This window comes from Oncorhynchus gorbuscha, linkage group LG09 (genome assembly GCF_021184085.1).
Source record: "Oncorhynchus gorbuscha isolate QuinsamMale2020 ecotype Even-year linkage group LG09, OgorEven_v1.0, whole genome shotgun sequence".
Taxonomy (NCBI): Eukaryota; Metazoa; Chordata; class Actinopteri; order Salmoniformes; family Salmonidae; genus Oncorhynchus; species Oncorhynchus gorbuscha.
Genome location: NC_060181.1, coordinates 71,768,886 through 71,793,318, shown reverse-complemented (window position 1 = coordinate 71,793,318; position 24,433 = coordinate 71,768,886). Strand labels below are relative to the sequence as shown.

The window sequence follows — 24,433 nt, the reverse complement described above, 5'->3', positions numbered from 1 at the left end:
TTTAGAATTTAGCTGACCCTAACTGTTTTCCTAACGAGAACCTATTTATACCCTGTCAACTGCTAATTATCCTATAAACTTCCAAAGAGGCCTATTGAGTGAATATTGTTTTACAAACTATACTGAACATCAATATAAGCGCAACATGCAACAATTTCAAAGATATTAATGAGTTGTAGTTCATATGAAGAAATATGTCAATTGAAACAAATTCATTAGGGGTGGCAGCGTAGCCTAGTGGTTAGAGTGTTGGACTAGTAACCGGAAGGTTGCGAGTTCAAACCCCCGAGCTGACAAGGTACAAATCTGTCGTTCTGCCCCTGAACAGGCAGTTAACCCACTGTTCCTAGGCCGTCATTGAAAATAAGAATATGTTCTTAACTGACTTGCCTGGTTAAATAAAGGTAAAATAAAGGTAAAATAAAGGTAAAATAAAAAAATAAAAAATTAGGCCTTAGTCTATAGATATCACATGACTGGGCAGGGGTGCAGCCATGACAGCCTTAGAGGGCATAGGCCCACCCACTGGGGAGCCAGGCTCAGCCAATCAGAATTTGTTTTCCCCCAAAAAGGGCTTTATTACAGACAGAAATACTTCTCAGTTTCATCAGCTCTCCGGGTGGCTGGCCTCTAACGGTCCCGAGGGTGAAGAAGCCAGATGTGGTGGTCCTGGGCTGGCGTGATTATACGTGGTCTGCCGCTGTGAAGCCAGTTGGTCATACTGCCAAATTCTCTAAAATGGCATTGGAGGCGGCTTAAATGTACAAATGTACATTTAATTCTTAAGACTTTTTTTGCAGTCAGCATGCCAAATGCACACTCCCTCAAAACTTGAGACATCTGTGACATTGTGTTGTGTGACAAAACTTTTAGTATGGCCTTTTATTGTCCACAGCACAAGGTGCCCCTGTGTAATGAATCGAACTGCCTGTAGCTCAGGCCCTGAAACAAGGATATGCATATTCTTGTTACCATTTGAAAGGAAACACTTCAAAGTGTGTGTAAATGTGAATTGAATGTAGGAGAATATAACACAATAGATCTGGTAGAAGAAAATACAAAGAAAAAACAACCAGTACTTTTATACCACCATCTTTGAAATGCAAGAGAAAGGTCACAGTTCTAGCCATCACTCTTGTTGTAATTCCAATAGTGTCCGCAAGATGGCAGCAGTGTATGTGCAAAGTTTCAGATGGATAACTTCAAGTATGAGTGAACTACAATACTTTTAGTGTGAAGTCCCCAGGTACATTTGGGCAAATCGTGAAGGAGACATTCGCATTCACATTACATTTTTCTGCAAGAATATCGTCAAATCTGTATACTTGGACTTGATTTAGCTTTCCAAGTATTAGTAGCCATATTATACGTTCAACGTTTGCAAAACAACCAGTTTTCATAACTTCATAAGTCTGAATATTCTTATAATTTTGGTCCAAAATGAAAAGGCATGCTGTCGTACAAGGTTAGTAGCTATATTTTACGTCATATACATGGTTTCCGTAAAGCCCAGCTCATTGGCTATATAGCTAGCTTTGTTAAGCACCGATTGGTGCTTAATTGACAAAGATACAGTCGATCAAGTGATGACCGCCCACGTCATTGGCGTGCCATGAAGGCTTTGTTCTCTGACCAAATATGGTGTCCTATAGGATATACTACATCCCTCATGATATAGTGAAGTCTTGTTACCTTCTAAGATCTCTGAGGAATACATACAAACGTGATTTGACTCGTTGAAACAACGTTTAAGGTGAGATTTTCACAGATTCCTTACTTTGCAAATTGTATGAGTGGAAATACAAAATCGATCATGCATGCTATAGGGACCTTTTTAGGAAATGAATTCGACACTTCATGTTATCTCTGGGATCTTTTGAATGATAAATCAGAGCAAAATTTCAGAATGTAAGTACACATTTCAGCTTCAGAGGTGAATTTATCCTACCTATTGAGGTGAAAAAAGTTTTTTGTTGTTAAGAGCTCTCCTCAAACATGGCATTTTTTTCGCGGTAAAGGCTACTGTAAATTAGACAGTGCAGTTATATTAACAAGAATTTAAGCTTTCAGCCGATATAAGACATTTCTATGTACCGACATTTGTTGTTTCTCTAAAATCAGCGATCTTGACATAACACGCTGCATGATTTACAACTGTCCCGTTGACGGAACGACAATACTTAAAACAAGAGAGAGATAGGCTTTTGGCATGGACGTGTTAGGACTATCATTTCCTCCTTACAGTATATTACAACATGTTTGTCTCCATTCACCTAGGCCTAGGCTGTTGATGGATCAAGACTAGGTTGTTTTTATTGATCTCAGTTTGTCAGTGTGAAAGTAGCCTGTCTTTTCGATCATTTGTGAGGTAGGCCTATGAAAAAAAGTTTCTGCCAAAGTCTCCAGTCATAGAAAATGATGTAGAATTGCATTAAATGCATTTATAAAAGGCCACCTTTTTCCAGGACACCTTTTACCAGGACACTAGGCTACTAAGAATGTTCCCTGTGTGTGCAACTTGCAAGCACCTCTCCTCCACGACTCTATGCCACTATATGGAGGTGTGCTGATAGGCTATGCATGCAATGTGCTGTTATAAAGGTGTATTTCTTTTTCCTCATGTGTTCCGGAACATCAGAGCTCCCCAGGTCACCACCCTCTCCCGCCCACTTTCTGTTCCAGCACCTCCTGATTTCCAAATCATTTGTTCTAAAGGGGAGTACGTTCTAAAGTCAAGAATACAAAACAATTCATTTTATACTGACTTCTCACGCCCACACATTCACACAGCCATACGCACACACACACACACACACACACACACACACACACACACACACACACACACACACACACACACACACACACACACACACACACACACACACACACACACACACACACACACACACACACACACACACACACACACACACACACACACACACACACACACACACACACAAACAGACTCACATACACACATACCCACACACACATGCACACAAACAGACGCACACACATGTCTTGCTACGCACACACTGTCTGTCTCACTACCCATCCGACAGAGATCTTGTCCTTGAGACGTACTCCCCGTTCTCTCCCAAATCTCTAGTCAGGTCGGCACCAAGCTCAGACAGTCTGTGTTTAAAATACCATAAAGACATTGTTTTACCCTAATTCTGACTAGGACTACACATTTATTGATTACGAATGTATACATTCTAATCAATTCCATACAATTATATGTTTCAGGGCGGAATATTCTAATCATTCAATTAACAGACAATTCTCACCTATCATCTAGATTCTAGCTAACCTCCCTATACTAAAAAACCCACACAATCCACTAGCCAGACAGCCATATATAACGAGTTAGAAGATCATGAATATTAGGCTATATTATGAAGTCATTACTTAAGAGCATTGAAGTTAAATCACAATCATAAAAACTAACTAGCTAACGAGAAGATTTACATCAATCATCAACATTAACGATCAGCTGATAGCATTTCCTCTTTTCCAAATGTCAGTCATGTCTTTGGGAGGCTCTGTAACTAGCTTGCTTTGCAATGAGTGAGTGTGTTGTTGCAGTAATAAATAGGTTCTGTGCACACACCTGAGCCTCTCTATCCCCTGATGGGACGTCTCTCTGTCAGCACATCTAAACTCAGCAAAAAAATAAACATCCTCTCACTGTCAACTGCGTTTATTTTCAGCAAACTTATGGTGTAAATATTTGTATGAACAACAAGATTCAACAACTGAGACATAAACTGAACAAGTTCCATAGACATGTGACTAACAGAAATGGAATAATGTGTCCCTGAACAAAGGGGGTTCAAAATCAAAAGTAACAGTCAGTATCTGGTGTGGCCACCAGCTGCTTTAAATACTGCAGTGCATCTCCTCCTCATTGACTTACCCCACATTTCCACCAAGGCACCTGCCGGACATTTCTGGGGGGAATGGTCCTAGGCCTCATTCTTCGATCCAACAGGTTCCAGACGTGCTGAATGGGATTGAGATCCGGGCTCTTCGCTGGCCATGGCAGAACACTGACATTCCTGTTTTGCAGGAAATCACGCACAGAATGAGCAGTATGGCTGGTGGCATTGTCATGCTGGAGGGTCATGTCAGGATGATTCTGCAGGAAGAGTACCACATGAGGGAGGAGGATGTCTTCCCTGTAACACACAGTGTTGAGATTGCCTGCAATGACAACAAGCTCAGTCCGATGATGCTGTGACACACCGCCCCAGACCATGACAAACCCTCCACCTCCAAATCGATCCTGCTCCAGAGTAGAGGCCTCGGTGTAACGCTCATTCCTTCGACGATAAACACGAATCCGACCATCACCCCTGGTGAGACATAACCGCAACTCGTCAGTGAAGAGCACTTTTTGCCAGTCCTGTCTGGTCCAGCGACGGTGGGTTTGTGCCCATCGGCAATGTTGTTGCCGGTGGTGTCTGGTGAGGACCTGCCAGGCCTACAAGCCCTCAGTCCAGCCTCTCACAGCCGATTGCGGACAGCCTGAGCACTGATGGAGGGACTGTGCGTTCCTGGTTTAACTCAGGCAGTTGTTGTTGCCATGCTGTACCTGTCCCGCAGGTGTGATGTTCGGATGAATCGATCCTGTGCAGGTGTTGTTACACGTGGTCTGCCACTGCGAGAACAATCAGCTGTCCGTCCTGTCTCCCTGTAGCGCTGTCTTAAGCATCTCACAGTTCGGACATTGCAATGTATTGCCCTGGCTACATCTGCAGTCCTCATGCCTCCTTGTAGCATGCCTAAGGCACGTTCACGCAGATGAGCAGGGATGCTGGGCATCTTTCTTTTGGTGTTTTTCAGAGTCGGTAGAAAGGCCTCTTTAGTGTCCTAAGTTTTCTTAACTGTGACCTTAATTGCCTACCGTCTGTAAGCTGTTAGTGTCTTAATGACCGTTCCACAGGTGCATGTTCATTAATTGTTTATGGTTCATTGAACAAGCATGGGAAACATTGTTTAAACCTTTTACAATGAAGATCTGTGAAGTTATTTTGATTTTTACGAATTATCTTTGGAAGACAGGGTCCTGAAAAAGGGACATTTCTTTTTTTTTGCTGAGTTTATACTAACCAGCAGTGAGGACTCTGTCTGTCAGCAAATCTACCTCATACTACATCTATGGCGTGTGGAGCTGACAGATACACATCAAAATGGGGATATACTGTAGAGGCTACAACAGAGCCAACAGAGACTGTCTGTTGTAAGCCTATTTGTATTACAGTAATGAATTTGTATTACCACTATTAGCTAATTCACTATTACAGTTGATAATATAAATGCAGCTTCTTGAAAATACCTGGCATTTCATGAAATTTCCACCAGAGAATCCTCACTGGAGGAATTAGTATTAATTCACATCTCTACTGTTCACAGAGACTGTCAAAGGAGCTTTAAAGGAGTAACATTAGAGACAGGTAGAGAGAGAGAGAGAGAGAGAGAGAGAGAGAGAGAGAGAGAGAGAGAGAGAGAGAGAGAGAGAGAGAGAGAGAGAGAGAGAGAGAGAGAGAGAGAGAGAGAGAGCATGATATGCTTAATCAGCTACTATCTCAACAGACACACAAAGGGTTGTCTATTAGTTAGCTGTTTTCAAACTTCACTCCCGATAAATTATGTTATTATTATTATATTCTGTTTGTCTTTCTGTAGTTGAAGACACGGCAAACCTGCCCCCCTCTCCTCCTCCCTCACCTGCTGCTGAGCACTGCTTTAGACCCCTGGAGCAAGGTAAGGTCCAGAGGGGGGGGGAGAGAGAGAGAGAGAGATAGAGATAGAAATGGAGAGAGAGAGAAATGGAGAGAGATAGAAATGGAGAGAGAAAGAGAGAGAGAGAAAGATAGAGGGAGCGAGAGAGAGAGAGAGAGAGAGAGAGAGAGAGAGAGAGAGAGAGAGAGAGAGAGAGAGAGAGAGAGAGGGAGAGGGAGAGAGAGAGAGAGAGAGAGAGAGAGAGAGAGAGAGAGAGAGAGAGAGAGAGAGAGAGAGAGAGAGATAGAAATGGAGAGAGAGAGAGAGAGAGAGAGAGAGAGAGAGAGAGAGAGAGAGAGAGAGAGAGAGAGGGAGAGGGAGAGGGAGAGAGGGAGAGAGGGAAATGGAGAGAGAGAATGTGAGTGAATGGCATGTTATCATCAAGACTGTATGTGTTGTATTTGACTGTGCTGAGACCCTTGGAACCCCATTGCTGCTGCCTTGGAAGATGCAGTATGTGTCACCTTTGGGTGAACCAATCACAGAGGCTCCCTACCTGGATCATGTTGTTACACAGAAACCCAGGAAGTGTATCTTAGACATTCATTCTCTTTCTGTGGAAGTAAACAGAAGTCTTCTCCCTCCTCCTCATCTTCGTTTTTCCACAGAATTAGAAATCATCTCAACTTCATCACTTCTTTACCTCAATCACTACATCCACAAGCCCATACCCCTTTATCTTCCCCCCTTCCCTGACCATGCATCTTGGAATGCCAGTGCATGACCTTCGCATGAACTTGCCCCTCCTCACCCCCCACTGGCATCCTTCCTCCCCTCTAACTTTGATCATCCACTCCTACTGTCTTTGCAGATATACCTCTGGTAGCCTGTTTGCCCTCCTAACCTCTTTTGTTTCCACTTATGTGTCTTTGTCTTTACTCTTCTGTCCTGTGTTTAAGCATGTCTTTATGTTGGTTTTTCCTTGTTGTTGGACCATGCTTCTTTGTCTTCCTGGTTAGTTTCTGATTGAGCCTGGCCTGTTGTCTGTGTTTGTCTACTTTACTCTGACTGCAGTGGACATGTGACCTATGACAGATTTTGTGGTAGGATCCAGCCATGCTCAGACAGACTGGTTATTGGTAGTTGAATTGACTTGTTATCAACATAGCTTCCTCTCTTCCTATGTAATGAATCATAGCCATCTCCCTTATAAGAGAACACCTTGGCACCACTGTGCTGTATTAGGGGCGGTTACCAAACACCCAGCAGGCATGTAGTGGCCCACTAGCAGCCCTCCGCTGGAACACTGTCTATCAGCACTGCAGCAGTCGGTTCATTAACACTTTAGCTTTCAATGGGTTTCATTGTTACATCGCTATACATTGCTGTCTCTGTCACGTTGTTCTGACTGTGTGGTCCGCCCATCTTCTCTTCGAGTGGCAGGCTCCAAACTCAGGCTCCAAACTCACTTTCAGTTGCTGGTCACTGTCCTTGTGTCTTTGGCTTGTTGCCTCTCTGTCTCTGTCTCTGTCTCTGTCTCTGTCTCTGTCTCTGTGTCTGTGTCTGTGTCTGTGTCTGTGTCTGTGTCTGTGTCTGTGTCTGTGTCTGTGTCTGTGTCTGTGTCTGTGTCTGTCTCTCTCTCTCTCTCTCTCTCTCTCTCTCTCTCTCTCTCTCTCTCTCTCTCTCTCTCTCTCTCTCTCTCTCTCTCTCTCTCTCTCTCTCTCTCTCTCCCCCAACACTACATCCCTCTATCCTCCCTCCCTCCCTCCCTGTTTCTGTGTGTGTGCCTCTCCCTCCCTCCCTCTCTCCCAGCATGTTTTTCTGTGTGTGTGCCTCTCCCTCCCTCCCTCTCTCCCAGCGTGTTTCTCTCTGTGTGTGTGCCTCTCCCTCCCTCCCCTCCCTCCCGCTCTCCCAGTGTGTTTCTCTGTGTGTGTGTATGTGCCTCTCCCTCCCTCCCCCTCCCTCCCGCTCTCCCAGTGTGTTTCTCTGTGTGTGTGTGCCTCTCCCTCCCCCTTCCTCCCTCTCTCCCAGCGTGTTTCTCTGTGTGTGTGTGTGTGTGCCTCTCCCTCCCCCTTCCTCCCTCTCTCCCAGCGTGTTTCTCTCTGTGTGTGTGCCTCTCCCTCCCCCTCCCTCCCGCTCTCCCAGTGTGTTTCTCTGTGTGTGTGTGTGTGTGTGTGTGTGTGTGCCTCTCTCTCCCCCTTCCTCCCTCTCTCCCAGCGTGTTTCTCTGTGTGTGTGTGTGCCTCTCCCTCCCCCTCCCTCCCTCTCTCCCAGCATGTTTCTCTGTGTGTGTGCCTCTCCCTCCCTCCCCCTCCCTCCCGCTCTCCCAGTGTGTTTCTGTGTGTGTGTGTGTGTGTGCCTCTCCCTCCCTCCCCCTTCCTTCCTCTCTCCCAGCGTGTTTCTCTCTGTGTGTGTGTGCCTCTCCCTCCCCCTCCCTCCCTCTCTCCCAGCGTGTTTCTGTGTGTGTGTGTGTGTGCCTCTCCCTCCCTCCCCCTCACTCCCTCTCTCCCAGCATGTTTCTCTGTGTGTGTGCCTCTCCCTCCCTCCCCTCCCTCCCGCTCTCCCAGTGTGTTTCTCTGTGTGTGTGTGTGTGCCTCTCCCTCCCTCTCCCTCCCCCCCCCTCTCCCAGCGTGTTTCTCCGTGTGTTTGTCCAAATTTCCCCTGCAGTACGTTCTTCTGTTGTTTGTAGATGTAGGGGATGAGGAGAAGGAGGTCTGCCCTCTCCGCCGCTTCCAAAATTCTCGGGAGAGGTGCAAGTTCCTCGCCCCCTCCATCTCTGTGTCTGTGCCCGAGGATGACCCCTACCACTCTGACGAGGAATACTATGATCACCCCTTGTTCAGCCCTGAGTGGGATCGCTCGGTCTCCTCTCGGCCCACAGTGCTGGCCGCTGCCTTTAGACAGATCCAAGGTGAACCGCGCATGGTTCCTCTACGTAACGCCATTCTTCCTTCCTATCGTCTCTTCTTCTATCTTCATCTTTCTTGGTTTTTACCCCGATCCACCTTTTCTGTGGTTTGACCAACAACCTCCGCCTTACCGTCTGTGTGTGTCCCTGTGGTGTCAATTAGCTCAAAGAACCTGAGCTTTCAGGTTTTGATTATCTAGTTTGTTTTCATTTCTATTTATTTCTCAATCAAAGCCATTTGTTCCCTTTAGTCAATGTTGCCCCCGGAAGCCCTCCATACCTTCTGAAAGTAATCTGATAAATACAAGCATCATTTCTCAAAGTGATCCGATAAAGATAACTAATCAATAACTGTATTGATTCATAATTTGAATACAAACTGGGCTGAGGAAAGTCTTAAACGTACATGTGCATACTTGCAAGGATGCACATCATGAAGTGTTCACATGTTTATGCATACAGGTCAAACAACGTCATATGCATATCACGTAAATAGAGTGGCATGCAGGTCCAAATGGCTTGCAGCAATATACAGGGGATTGTTGAGCATGATCTAAGACTTGTTTCATGCACCTTTTCCTCTCTGCCTGTCTGTGTCATCTTAATGCTTCACGCGTGTTGTGTGTCTGTCTGTCATCTCTCCCTCAAAGACAAACTCATCCCTGATCCCTCCCATCAAGCCCCTTCTCATGCGTCCCACCACCGCCCTTTACACACACACCCATTGTAGATTATTATTCGATCACTTAACACTTAACACTCTGCATATAGACACACGATCTCTTAAAGGACACACTTCACACACACTCTCAATACGCTCTCTCACAACTCTCTTATAGCTTATAGTATTAGTAAACAAAAACATGTCCTTACTTAACACCTCATCAGGGCTGTGCTAGGCTGGAGGTTTAGCAGCCCTCCCCTCTCTGTCTCCTCTCTGTCTCCAGGAGACAGCTGGAAGTGTTACAGTATACGGCATCAGTCTTCCTCTCTGTCTCTCCCTGGGCAAAGAGATCCTCTGAAGCTACAGATGTAGGATCTTCATTTGATCACCCTGCAATGCAAGAAATGTAAAACGTGTAGTGTATTTGAGGTTTAAAAAGGCTTCTGAAGTTTGTAATTTCTACTTTGAAATTTCAGACTTGATTTTCCCTTTATGAAAAATGTATCAACCCCTACAAAAATGTCCATTAATTAGAATCCACATAATAATTCACATTTCCTGTTGCTTCAGGATTATTGTCCCGCTGGAGAAAACTGGCTCAAATAAAGATCATACATCTGTAGGTTTAGCAGTCCTTTTCTCTCCTCTGTCTCCAGCTTGTAGACTGTATGGCATCACTCCTCCTCTCTGTCTCTTCCTGGGCAGAGAGAGAGTCCCTGCTGTGATGTGACCCAGCACACTGCTGCACGCTGCCACATCCGGTCACGGCCCTGCTACACACACACACACACACACACACACACACACACACACACACACACACACACACACACACACACACACACACACACACACACACACACACACACACACACACACACACACACACACACAGACACAGACACAGACACAGACACAGACACAGACACAGACAGCAGCAGCAGCACAGTCACCAGGCCATCACATCTAAAACCCTGAGCACCGTGCCACATGGTGAGGCATAGCGCCGCCACATAAAGCCTGCTGAATTGAGCAGCGTCTTTCTGCCTCTAAGCAGGATTTCAGAATCGCAGGCGGCATAACAGCTTAGGAGTTAGGAGCAGAGGCACCCAGCTCCATGGTGACAGAGAGAGGATGCGTGGATATGCTTGTTTGGGGGCTAGATCTGTTTCTATCATCTAATGGTTTGGGTTTGGAGGGTTGAGGACTGGTCCTATAACAGTGATACAGGACACATTCTCTGCCTAGTGCCTACACTGCCTACAGCAAGTCAGAAAATTGTTACAGACCTTGGATGAGCTGGGAGTGGGATTTATGATATGTTTTTGTGGCTCTTCTCTCAACTAATAAGGAGAAGGCAACGTCCCCTTAGTATATTATGTGTAAAATATTCAGTTGTGGCCAAAAGTTTTGGGAATGACACAAATATTAATTTCCACAAAGTCTACGTCCTCAATGTGTTTATATATTTTTGTCAGATGTTACTATGGAATACTGAAATATAATAACAAGCATTTCATATGTGTCAAAGGATTTTATTGACAATTACATGAAGTTGATGAAAAGAGTCAATATGTGCAGTGTTGACCCTTCTTCTTCAATACCTCTGCAATCTGCCCTGGCATGCTGTCAATTAACTTCTGGGCCACATCCTGACTGATGGCAGCCCATTCTTGCATAATCAATGCTTGGAGTTTGTCAGAATTTGTGGGTTTTTGTTTGTCCACTCGCCTCTTGAGGATTGATCACAAGTTCTCAATGGGATTAAGGTCTGTGGAGTTTCCTGGCCATGGACCCAAAATATCGATGTTTTGTTCCCCGAGCCACTTTGTGAGCCACATTGTCAGTGAGCCCACTCCCTTGGCTGAGAAGCAACCCCACACATGAATGGTCTCAGGATGCTTTACTTTTGGCATGACACAGGACTGATGGTAGCTCTCACCTTGTCTTCTCTGGACAAGCTTTTTTCTGGATGCCCAAACAATCGGAAAGGGGATTGATCAGAGAAAATGACTTTACCCCAGTCCTCAGCAGTCCAATCCCTGTACCTTTTGCAAAATATCAGTCTGTCCCTGATGTTTTTCCTGGAGAGAAGTAGCTTCTTTGCTGCCCTTCTTGACACCAGGCCATCCTCCAAAAGCCTTCGCCTCACTGTGCGTGCATATGCACTCACACCTGCCTGCTGCCATTCCTGAGCAAGCTCTGTACTGGTGGTGCCCCAATCCCACAGCTGAATCAACTTTAGGAGACAGTTCCTGGCGCTTGCTGGACTTTCTTGGGCGCCCTGAAGCCTTCTTCACAACAATTGAACCGCTCTCCTTGAAGTTCTTGATGATCTGATAAATGGTTGATTTAGGTGCATTCTTACTGGCAGCAATAGCCTTGCCTGTGAAGCCCTTTTTGTGCAAAGCAATGATGACTGCATGTGTTTCCTTGCAGGTAACCATGACTGACAGAGGAAGAACAATGATTCCAAGCACCATCCTCCTTTTGAAGCTTCCAGTCTGTTAATCAAACTCAATCAGCATGACAGAGTGATCTCCAGCCTTGACCTCGTCAACACTCACAACTGTGTTAACGAGAGAATCACTGACATGATTTCAGCTGGTCCTTTTGTGGCAGGGCTGAAATGCAGTGGAAATGTTTTGCATGGCAAAGAGGGACTTTGCAAAAAATTGCAATTCATCTGATCACTCACTCTTCATAACATTCTGGAGTATATGCAAATTGCCATCATACAAGCTGAGGCAGCAAACTTTGTGAAAATTAATATTTGTGTCATTCTCAAAACTTTTGGCCATGACTGTATGTATAGCCACACAACTTTGCTTGCAAAATACTGTTATAGTGTATCATGCATGCATTTTCTTACTGATAAATGTACAGTAACATTTGAATGAAAAAGACCTGATGTGGTGTGTGTGACAAAGAAAGACTATGGCCATTGTGTGCCTTTTTGATAACTTAGAGCCACAGCAGATTGGACAGACAGAGGAGAGGGTTCTTTTATAGTCTGACAAAGACTTTTGGGACCTCTCTGTCACAGTTGCACTCAATAAAACTGCAGGAACATTCAACAGTGTGCTGGACTGGTATCTGTCTTTCTTTCAGGATTATTTGATATCTTTATTATAAAGAAAAGCCTCTGCCTGCTTACTCTATGATCCAAAACATCCATCCAGTTCAAACCCAAACAAATCACATGGCCAGGGGAGAAACGTCACTCACTCATACGCTACAACATCTGTGACATGTGCATCTATATCTGTGAGCCACCTTTACAGAGCTTAAAGTGTCTCACCGATTTGTACCCATGTAAACCAAGTCTGTGTTGCCAACCCATAGTCTTGATGTGTACTGTCCACCTCTCCCCTTCTTTTATGCAAAGTAGAGACTGTCGAGGCTCTTACAGATAACTTCAAAGAGGAGGAGGAGGAGGAGGAGGAGGAAGAAGTGTTGGTGTTGGAGGAGGAGGAGGAGGAGGAGGAGATGGAAGGGGCAGCAGCAGAAATCGTGGCTGCTCTTGAGGAGCTGTGGAGTGGGGATGAGCCTGAGCCAGACGGCCCCCTAACCAAGCCCTTAGAACAGGCTGCGGCTGTAGGCGAGGCCCAGGCTGGGCCCCCTGTGCAGGCAGTGGCATTTAGTGCTGCTCTTGATGGCCCTAACGGGAGGGAGGAGGAGGTTGAGGAGGAGGAGGTGGCAGTGCCTGAGGGGAAGGAGGAGAGCCTTGATGAAGGTGTGTCTGTCTGCCCTCTTTCTGGTCTCCCAGGATGCATGTTATTGTATTGTTTATAGAAAATGAGAACGTTTAGGCTTTAAGGGAATTCATCAGTGATTAAATGAGGTGGAATGGCTCAAAGTTGCCCCCCCCCCGCGCTCTACGCTCTGCTAAAGGCTGCAAGGCAACACGGGCTTGATGGTGAAAGCTAGGAGACATGTTTATTTTAGCCTTTTCCTTGCTTGTGTTTTCAGTTTCTAGTTGCAGATTTTGAGGCCGGCCTTTTCGTGTCTGTGTATTAATGAAATGTTGCCGATCCTCCTAACTGTGCTTTCCCTCTCTGATGCTAGCTATCAATGTATTGATGTCTCACTGGTGTTAACCTATCACTCAGTGTCTTTCTGGCAGTGTGCTATCCCATATAGACGTCTCAATTATTTATCATGTAAATCATCCGTTCTCTATTGGTTTCAACAGTATTTTCTGTTCAACTTTCCTTAAGCTGTCATTGTAATACTATCAGAGGGTTTTCATTATTTTGTCATTGTATTCATTTGTGCCATTTCACTGGTTTTCATCTGTTTGATATTGTGTTATTCTGTCATTTTTCCTGTTGTTCAAATGTTTATTTCTTAGTTGAACTTAAGAACTTTATACTAACAACTTGTAATAAAGATATACTATTGTATATCGTCCTCAAAGTTAACAGTTAAATATGTATTCAATGTTAATTAATCAAAGATAAAATTATTCTACACACACTGACAAATCATGGTGTAAAGTAATTATTTAGCTAAATGCAAATCATTAGGATTTGTCACTAAGAATTGACAGAATGACAGAAAGGCTATTATTTTACCTCTATTAGATTGTCAAGGCGTCACTCGTCTGAAAACCATTCCATTCCTCATTGCTTGGTTCTTCTCATCCATCAACAGTATGGCTGCCTGCGCATTCCAATTCCGTCATTCCGGTTCCATCACGTTCCATGCCTCTGTTCTGTCCATATGAGAGTGGGTTCCGCCTCATGCTCCTGTCCTGCCTCCTCAGTGATGTGCGATGCCCTCTGTACTGTGCAACAGTAAGCAGAGCTTTGCCTGTGTCTGTGATAGTATGGCTGGCCCTATTTAAAATGGCTGTCCTTAAACAAAGTACTACAATTAATAGTTGAGTGTTGAAGCAAAACCAAACTAACGACTAAAGATTTAACTTACAGACTTAAAGATGGACATGGAGAAACCAGGCAGTGAGAGTGGATGCCTCAGCCCAGACACTGAACCAGAGTGTCCAGCTTTCTCCAGCGGGGACCACACAGCACCCCCCCTGTACCCCAAAACAGAAATGGCTTCTCCGTCCCCTTCCCTTTCTAACAGCCAGAGCCAAGCCAAAGAGCCTACCAAAATGTCTATATCAGATGAACCTAAAACAGTCTCAGAGAAGCAGCCGTCAGTAGAAGTTCTTGAGTCCAGTAACCTCACAACGGTTGCAGTGTCTGGGTTCACTAGAGCTGGAGACAAAGATCAAGGTCAAGGTGTCTCCTCTGACTCTAACAAAGACAAATCTGGCATGTCGTCTTATTTCGAGACTTTGGCCCTGAAGGCAGATGAGGGATCCAAGGAGGCTCAAGCAGCAGAAGGTTATTATGAACTGAGCACCGCAGGTCAAGAGAAGAGCTTAGGGAGAAGCTCCCCAACAGTTACGTCACCCCCTGAGATCAACTACAGCATGTTGGCACAAACACAGTCAGTGGAGAAGAAGCCAGACACCAAGACCAGTCCGATGGGAGATCAAAAGGATACCTTACCGGCCCTGGACAGGAGCAACGAATGTAGGCTTTCCCCCGGGAAATTGGCCCTGGATCAGAGAAGCTACTCTCTCAACATTACGATTGGATCGATGGATCCCAGTGGCCAGGGCCTACCTAGGAACTTCTCCCCACTGGCCACGGACATCATGTCTTTTACCAGTGGCAGTCTGGATGAGTCTGTCAACTATCTCCCAGTTACCACCCTGTCTGCAGAGAAGGTGCCCCCGCCTTTCCCTCCCCTGATCCTGGAGACGGCCGCCTCAGTCACGTCCGACTCCTCGTCTCCTCCCTACATCACAGGAGAGATCCCCGGCGAAAAGACCAGCCCCCAGGGGTCAGAGTCGCCAGAGTCTCCCTTTCCACCCAAATACTACTACAAAAACGGGACAGTCATGGCTCCTGACCTACCTGAGATGCTGGACCTTGCAGGCACCAGGTCTAGACTAGCTTCTGAGAACAATGACCCAGCGACCATGAGGAGGATGTCTGTCCCTGCAGACGCCCAAGGCATTGGGAGCGACTCCCTGGCCAACCTGGTCCTGGGGGACCAGAATCAGAGCCAGAGTCTTGCCAAGAGTGAGAGCCAGCTGGAAGAGTTGGGTTACTGTGTGTTCAGTGAGTACTCAGGACCCATGCCTTCCCCTGCTGACCTCCATAGTCCCATTGACTCCCCACCCCAGCGCTTCACCCCTATGGCTCTGGAGGAAAAGATGGCAGAGGAAAAACTGAAGATTGAAGCTAGAGACAAACTAGCCGGAGACGAGAAGACAAATCAGTTAACTGTGTGTGACGGTTCCAAAGAAAAGGAAGAAGCAAAACAAGTGGGACGGAAAGATTCCGCTTCAGAGGAAAAAGACAACAAAGAGATCAGCCATGAAAAATCTGCCAAGGAGGACCAAAACGACAAACCGGCTTCAGCTCTGAAGTCAGCAGAGTCCTTTGTGACTCCTACGGTAATGGTCACCCTGGATGAGGAGGGAAAGGCAGAGAACGAGGGACCAGAGACAGATGCTGAGATAGCTGCCTACGAGAGGCAGATCCGCCGGCTGGAGATGGAGGACAGGCCCCTGAGCATGGAGGAGGAGCGAGAGCTGCAGGAGTTAAGGGAGAAGGTGAAGGACAAGTTCTTGGTGCACCAGGAGGCATACGAGGAGGTGGATGCCGAAGATGTCTACCAACTGACTGGGGTTGCCAAGGACCGGATCAGCAGGCCCGCCAGGCCCTCCCCGGCCTCCTCCGTGGAGAGCACCACAGAAGAAGAGAAGGTTCCAGTTATGGACACCGAGAAACCTAAACAGACGGGAGGTCAGACAACGCCTCCGAAGGTTGACTTCATGGCAGCATCTCCGTCTGTGTCAGGTGGTGGTGTGAGCACCACAGAAGAAGAGAAGGTTCCAGTTATGGACACCGAGAAACCTAAACAGACGGGAGGTCAGACAACGCCTCCGACGGTTGACTTCATGGTGACATCTCCGTCTGTGTCAGGTGGTGGTGTGAGCACCACAGAAGATGAGAAGGTTCCAGTTATGGACACAGAGAAACCTAAACAGACGGGAGGTCAGACAACGCCTCCGAAGGTTGACTTCATGGCGACATCTCCGTCTGTGTCAGGTGGTGGTGTGAGCACCACAGAAGAAGAGAAGGGGAAAGTTAGCGAAGAGAAGCTGAAGAAGGAGCAGGTTGTAGAGGTCAAAGAAAAGCACATAGAAGAAAAGCAAAAGGAAGATGGGGAGGAGGATTATATAGAGCAGGTGGTGGAACAGGAGGAAATCATGATAGAGATAAAACCAACAAATCCTGGAGAGAAAGAAGAGAAGTTTGAGAAGGATATAATGAAAGACAAGGAGGAAGAAGAAGAAGAAGAAGAAGAAGAAGAAGAAGAAGAAGAGGAAGATGGTGAAGTTCTGGCAGGGGCAGGAGCAGCGGTGGATGATGTTCCAGAGCCCAGAGCTGCCATAGAGTCAGTGGTGACTGTAGAAGATGACTTCATCACTGTAGTCCAAACCATCGACGAGGGTGAGGAGCCAGGACACAGCGTGCGTTTCTCTGCTCCACCTGAGCCTGAGACACCACAGGCTCTCCACGAGCAGGAGGAAGAGGAGGAGGAGGAGTCCCAGGAGGTGGAGATCATGGAGGCAGCAAGTCTGGAGGAGGTGGGGGATGTCTCAGAGGAGGTCTGTGAGAAGGAGGTGCAGGCCTCCCCAGAGAAGGAGGTGCAGACAGAGACCGAGGGACAGACAGAGAGCTACGACAGAGACGAGACCACCATGGACGACTCAATCCTAGACAGCTCTTGGGTCGACACTCAAGGTGAGATTTCTCTCTGTTATCATCCCATAATACAGGTTTCAATGACAGATAAATTACGTTTCAGTGACAACAAATAATTATATAATCAGATATTAGAAAATTAAATAGTACATATGCATGTTCATGTTTATTACAGCCTTTTCATAATGAAGACATATTTTATCATCATAACAATGTTACGTTAACACTGTTTTGCCCAATTTCTGAGTGTTGTTCCCATGTATTGTGTTGTGACCGTAGTACTACTGCATGATGATCTTACCATGTCTATTTTATACGTAGACCTCTGCACTGTAGATGTGGATGATGACAAGAGCATGGCTACAGAGCAGATCGAGCCCCTGAGAGCCGACCGGGTCCCAGCCCCACCAGTCAAGAAGGAGAAGACTCCCCAACAGCAGAAGCAGGAGAAGCAGCCAGTGAATCCCAAGGCTAAAGGGGGGCGGGTGAAAGCGCGCGAGGGGCACGTCTCCACACCAGAACGTAAACCCATTCACAAGCAGCCGGTCTATATCCCCAGGGAGGACGTCAAGAAGACAAAAGGTTCAGAACTACAGTATTTCTCCAAATGAGTTTGTTACTCTGTTTTTTGTAGTTGTTGTTTAAAAATATATATTTTTTGTTATTCATTATTATTGACAGCTTATTTAATTCTGTTTGATTTGATTTGGTGTAGATCTCTGCTCAGTTTGTTACTCTAGAGGGCCAGTTTCCCGGACACTTCAGTGAAGAACCTCCTTTGAAATGACGTTTTAGTCCAGGACTAGGCTGGATATGTTTTCTTGGAAACCAACAACACTTCATTTCTATATAGTTCTTTGTAGTTATATATTATTAATTGACAGATTTTGTTATTCTCTTTCATTATAATTGTCAAAGATAATCATCTTTAAAAGCCTTTAAGATCTCAAGTGAGTGTTAACTGGGAATCAGGTGAGTGGTTCTGTCCTACCAAACCTCTGTCACACTATCCTTTCCTTCCTTTTCTCTCTTTGACTATCTCTCCCTCTTCCTTCTCTTTCTTCTTATGTTACTTGTTTGTCTTCCCCTTTCTCTCTTTAACTATGTCTCTCCCTCTTCTGCTAGCCGTGATTAAGAAGACTGAGCTGACCAAGAAAGCTGAGATGCGCTCCTCTCCATCTCGGAAGAGTGTGTTAAAGTCTACTGCGGTCCGACACTCGCGTCCTGCCCAGGCCCACCCCTGTGCTAGGAGGAAACCTACAGGTGACCAATCATTCCTGGGCTGCGTCCGAAATGGAACTCTATTCTCTATATACCACACGAATGTTGACCAGGGCCCAATGTGCTCTGGTCAAAAGTAGTGCGCTAAATAGGAAATAGGGTGCCATTTGGAACGCAAAACTGCTGGCCGGGGCCAGGAAGGCTAGAAATCTGCAATGTGGCTACAAACATCAACATTCACATCTAGTCAATCAGTCAAATGTATTTATAATGCCCTTTTTACATCAGCAGTTTCACAAAGTGCTGTACAGTTAACTCATCCTTACAGTGATTTAAAACTTATATTTTTGTTCAATTTGAACAATTATTTTGTTAATCTATCAATTCTTATTCTGTTGCATTTGTTTGTCATGTTCAGTGTCTGCATTTTATTAGAATAAAAACAAATTTGCTCTACATTTTTTTATTTGACTTTATTGTTGGCTTGTTGTGAACAGCTCAACTTTTTACATTTATTGTATCATTTGTCATTCTTTTTATTTATTTTTGTTCTCCTCAGCTTCCATGTTCATTCTTGATTTCTTTTTTGTTGGAGATGGTTTGGTCAATGATACTGCTTCAGAGTTATGTGTACCTGCAATACTTTTTATTTTCTCTCTGTATATAACACCAGTTGTCCATCTCTCACCATCTCACTTATTAACTCAATCTGTCTCTTTAACCTATATCATTTTTGGTTGTTTGCTTTGAAAGAACTACAGCTGTGAAAGAACTACAGTGCAATTAGTAGGTTTTCACTGCATTTCCACAGAGCATGGATATTAGTTCCAAATTGCACCCGATTCCCTATGTAGTGCACTACTTTTGACCAGGGCCCATAGGACTCTGGTCAAAATTAGTGCACTATAAATGGAATAGAGTGTCATTCAGGAAGTAGAGGTTGCCAAGCAACTGGTAGTTTGGCTCCGCTAGCTGTAAAGAGACAGATACTGGTTTACCTCACCTGACAAAGTGACTTTCCACAATATACAGTGCATTCGGAAAGTATTCAGACCCCTTGATTTTTTTCCACATTTTGTAAAACCTTATTCTATAATGGATTAAATAGTTTCTTCCCCCCTCATCAATCTACACACATTTTAACATAATGACAAAGCAAAAACAGGTTTTTAGAAATGTTTGCAGATTTGTAAAAAACTGTCACGCCTTGGTCATTGTATCTTGTGTTTTTGTTATATGTTTGGGTAGGCTGATTGTACCTGTCTTTGTGTTAGTCACCAGATAGGCTGTAATTAGTTTCACTCGTTTGTTGTTTTCGTATTTTCAGTTATTTCATGTACCGTATTTTCTTCATTAAAAGTCATGAGTAACCTACACGCTGCATTTCGGTCTGACTTTCTACAAACAACAGACGAAGATCATTACAAAAACATTTTTTTTTAACTACTGAAATATCACATTTAAATAGGTATTCCCTTTACTCAGTACTTCGTTGAAGCACCTTGCAGTGATTACAGCCGCACAACTTCTTGGGTATGAGCTACAAGCTATTTTTAGGTAGTTTCTCCCATTCTTCTCTGCATATCCTCTCAAGCTCTGTCAGGTTGTATGGGTAGTGTTGCTGCACAGCTATTTTCAGGTCTCTCCAGAGATGTTTGATCGGGTTCAAGGCCCGGGCTCCGGCTGGGCCACTCAAGAACATTCAGAAACGTCCCAAATCCACTCCTGCATTGTTTTGGTTGTTGTCCTGATGGAAGGTGAACCTTCGCCCCAGTCTGAGGTCCTGAGCACTCTGGAGCAGGTTTTCATCATGGATCTCTGTAGTTTGCTCCGTTCATCTTTCCCTCGACCCTGACTAGTCTCCCAGTCCCTGCTGCTGAAAACCATCCCCACATCAGGACGCTGCCACCACCATGTTTCACTGTAGGGATGGTGACAGGTTTCCTCCAGATGTGACGTTTGGCATTCAGGCCAAAGAGTTCAATCTGGATTTCATCAGGCTGGAGAATCTTGTTTTCTCATGGTCTAAGTCCTTTAGGTAACTATTGGCAAACTGTGCCTTTTACTGAGGCTTGATGGCTTCCATCTGGCCACTCTACCTTAAAGTCCTGTTTGGCGGGGTGCTGCAGAGATGGTTGTCCTTCTGGAAGCTTCTCCCATCTCCACAGAGGAACTCTGTAACCCTGTCAGAGGATTCTTGGTCACCTCCCTGACCAAGGCCCTTCTCCCCTGATTGCTCAGTTTGGTCCAGGCGGCCAGCTCTAGGAAGAGTCTCGGTTGTTCCAAACTTCTTCTATTTAAGAATGATGGAGGCCACTGTGTTCTCTGGGACCTTCAAAGCTGCAGACATTTTGTTTTACTCTTCCCCAGATCTGTGCCTCGACACAATCCTGTCTCAGAGCTCTATGGAAAATTCCTTTGACCTCGTGGCTTAGTTTTTGCTCTGACATGCACTGTCAACCGTGGGACCTTATATAGACAGGTGTGTGCCTTTCCAAATCATGTCAAATGAATTAAATTTACCACAAGTGGACTCCAATTAAGTTGTAGAAACATCTCAAGGACGATCAATGGAATCAGGATGCACCTGAGCTCAGTTTCGATTCTCATAGCAAAGGGTCTGAATACTTATGTAAATAAGTTATTCACTTTTTTTAAAATATTTAATACATTTGCAAAAAAATCTAAAAAACTGTTTTCGCTTTGTCATTATTGGGTATTGTGTGTAGATGGATAAGATTGAGAAAAAATATATATTTTAGAATAAGACTGTAATGTAAAAAAAAAAGAAGGAAAATGTCAATGGGTCTGAATACTTTCCGAATGCTCTGTAGATATACAGTACCAGTCAAAGGTTTGGACACACCTACTCATTCAATGGTTTTTCTTTTCTTTCCTATTTTCTACATTGTAGAATAATAGTGAATAGATCAAAACTATGAAATAACACATATGGAAACATGTCGTAACAAAAAAAGTGATAAAGAAATAAAAATATATTTTAGATTATTCCAAGTAGCCACCCTTTGCCGTGATGACAGCTTTGCACACTCTTTGCATTCTCTCAACCAGCTTCATGAGGAATGGTTTTCCAACAGTCTTGAAGGAGTTCCAACGTATGCTGAGCACTTGTTGGCTGCTTTACCTTCACTCTGTGGTCCAACTCATCCCAAACCATCTCAGCTAGGTTGAGGTCGGGTGATTGTGGAGGCCAGGTCATCTGAAGCAGCACTCCATCACTCTCCTTCTTGGTCAAATAGACCTTACACAGCATGGATGTGTGTTTTGGGTCATTGTCCTGTTGAAAAACAAATGATAGTCCCACTAAGCGCAAACCAGATGGGATGGCATATCTCTGCAGAATGCTGTGGTAGCCATGCTGGTTAAGTGTGCCTTGAATTCTAAATAAATCACTGACAGTGTCACCAGCAAAGCACCATCACACTACCTCCTCCATGCTTCACGGTGTGAACCACACGTGTAAATCATCCAATTCACCTACTCTGCATCTCACAAAGACATGGCGGTTGGAACCAAAAATCTCACATTTGGACTCATCAGACCAAAGGACAGATTTCCACCAGTCTAATCCCCATTACTCGTGTTCCTCAAGTCTCTTGTTCTTATTGGTGTCCTTTAGTAGTGGTTTCTTTGCAGCAATTCGACCATGAAAGCCTGATTCAGTTGATGTTGAGATGTGTCTGTTACTTGACTCTGTGAAGCATTTATTTGGGCTTCAATCTGAGTTGCAGTTAACTCTAATGAACTTGTCCTCGGCAGCAGAGGTCACTCTGGGTCTTCCTTTCCTGTGGTGGTCTTCATGAAAGCCAGTTTCATCATAGCGCTTGATGATTTTTGAGACTGCACTTGAAGAAACTTGAAATGTTCTTGACATTTTCTGGATTGTCTGACCTTCATGTCTTTATGTAATAATGGACTGTCATTTCTCTTTGCTTATTTGAGTTGTTCTTGCCATAATATGGACCTGGTCTTTACCAAATAGGGCTATCTTCTGTATACCACCCTACCTTGTCACAACACAACTGATTGGCTCAAATGCGTTAAGAAGGAAAGAAATTCCACTAATTAACTTTTAACAAGGCACACCTGTTAATTGAAGCTGGTTGAGAGAATGCCAAGAGTGTGCAAAGTTGTCATCAAGGCAAAGGGTGGCTACTTTGAAGAATCGCAAATATAAAATATATTTTGATTTGTTTAACACTTTTTTGATTACAACATAATTCCATATGTGTTATTTCATAGTGTTGATGTCGTCACTATTATTCTACAATGTAGAAAATAGTAAAAATTAAGAAAAACCCTGGAATGAGTAGCTGTGTCCAACGTTTTGACTGGTACTGTGTAATAAATCATCTTACTTGTGCACTGTTTTTACATTTGTGGTTTTCTTTGCCATTTCCTCCAGAAGCTCTCTGTTTATGATAGATAGACTGTGTTCAATGTAAACCCTCTAAATTGCTGCATTGCCCCAATTAAATTGTTCAGGGGGTGGGATGGACGGGTGCACTTACTGTATGTAATCCAAAATCCTATATTCTGTATAATTTCCTGCTAAAGCATTGGAGAACAGAGCTTTTCTCTAGCAGCTCAAATAGGATCTCAGCCAATTCCCTCATAGTATACAGTAATAGCATATAATTATACAATACTATAACCCAGTTAGGGCTAGATTTACTCTCACAAAGTTTGCTGTAGTGGTTTACAGAAGAGGGATAACTGTTAGCCCAATACTTGTCAGTTATACTGTGCTGGTAGACTGTAGAGTGGGTGGCGTGCTTCAGCCACAGCTGTTGTGTGTGTGGGAGAGTGTTTTTGTGTTTCTGTCAATCTGTCCTAATGTTTAAATCACGTCTAACTATACACTCTGTCTTTCTCTCTCGCACTCCTTTCTCCTCATCTCTTTCTTTCTCTTCCTCTCTCCCTCACTATTGTCCTCTCCTCCTCTCTCCTTCCCTTCCATTTTCTATTTCTCCCTCTCTCTTTCCTTCTCTCATTCTCTCTCTGTCTCTCCTCTTCTTCTCCTCCACACTCCTCTTCCTTTCAGTGGGTGTACCAGAGGGTCGTCGGCCCCTCAGTGTTGCTAGACAGTCTCGGGACAGAGCCTCAGTAAGTACGACACACCGCGTCACAATGCGATACAATAACTTAATGTCCAATTTAATGACAGAATACAAGTCACCTGTGCATGGTCATGTTCAGTAGGACACACTGTAGCAAAACCTTTTGAAATGGTAAACAAGTTGATTTTGTAGTATTGGTCAATTTCAGGTAGTAGGCTATCTACTTGTTTTACCTCTGTTTCCTACCTACCGAGCACACTAAAACACACACTCTGGATACAGTGTCAGAAATAAGTCCCCTCTTACCAGCTTAAACCTGCTTCCCTGCCTGAACCTAATTCTTCTGTCCATATTAACTCACAGTTTTATCCCTCTATGCAAAAAATCACTTAACATCAACTAACATAAATCCTTTCTCTATCCTGTCCCCCTTTTAATGAATCCCCTTTGGCCTGTTTAGCTGCATGTCCATCCACCCTGATGGTTATGTCACAGTGGAGTAAACATCCAGGCCAGATAAACATAGAAGTGTTTCTGTTCTCTTTCCTCCAATCATCATTCAGTGGTGGTCTAAGGTAGTGCACTATATAGAGAATAGGGTGCCATTTGGGATGCACTTGGGCTGTAATTATCATCCATTATCTGTGGTCGTGACTGCCAGTCACTCCTCCACATAATAACAGTCATTCTTTTAGAATAATAAAGACAGCACAGCCTGGCACAGCGCTTTAAATGCCACATCTCCCAGGACTGTTCAGTTCTGCTCTGTATAGTGCAGCCTGGGATTCTCTGCCCACACTAGCTAACCACACACACACACACACACACACACACACACACACACACACACACACACACACACACACACACACACACACACACACACACACACACACACACACACACACACACACACACACACACACACACATGCATGAACACTGTATTCTGTGATTATATTATGGAACCAGAACCCAAAGACAATTGGCTATATTTAAACAGTACCAGTCAAAGCTTTGGACACACCTACT

The 24,433-nt window shown here is 44.6% G+C and overlaps 1 protein-coding gene across 15 annotated transcripts in view; it reads left to right on the top strand.

Moving 5' to 3' along the window:
* The window catches only part of map2 (microtubule-associated protein 2), a 176,595-nt gene that overhangs the window by 124,784 nt on the left and 27,378 nt on the right, over positions 1-24,433 (top strand). For 7 of the 15 annotated variants that reach the window (XM_046363305.1, XM_046363302.1, XM_046363309.1 and 4 more), the window contains 7 exons: positions 5,698-5,775; positions 8,422-8,643; positions 12,696-13,040; positions 14,239-17,139; positions 17,422-17,682; positions 18,226-18,363; positions 23,387-23,448. In XM_046363305.1, the coding sequence (XP_046219261.1) occupies positions 5,698-5,775; positions 8,422-8,643; positions 12,696-13,040; positions 14,239-17,139; positions 17,422-17,682; positions 18,226-18,363; positions 23,387-23,448 (4,007 nt within the window). Of the gene's footprint in view, positions 1-5,697; positions 5,776-8,421; positions 8,644-12,692; positions 13,041-13,964; positions 14,104-14,238; positions 17,140-17,421; positions 17,683-18,225; positions 18,364-23,386; positions 23,449-24,433 lie in introns of those variants that run through there. The other 8 variants (XM_046363314.1, XM_046363316.1, XM_046363308.1 and 5 more) reach the window with 7 other exon arrangements.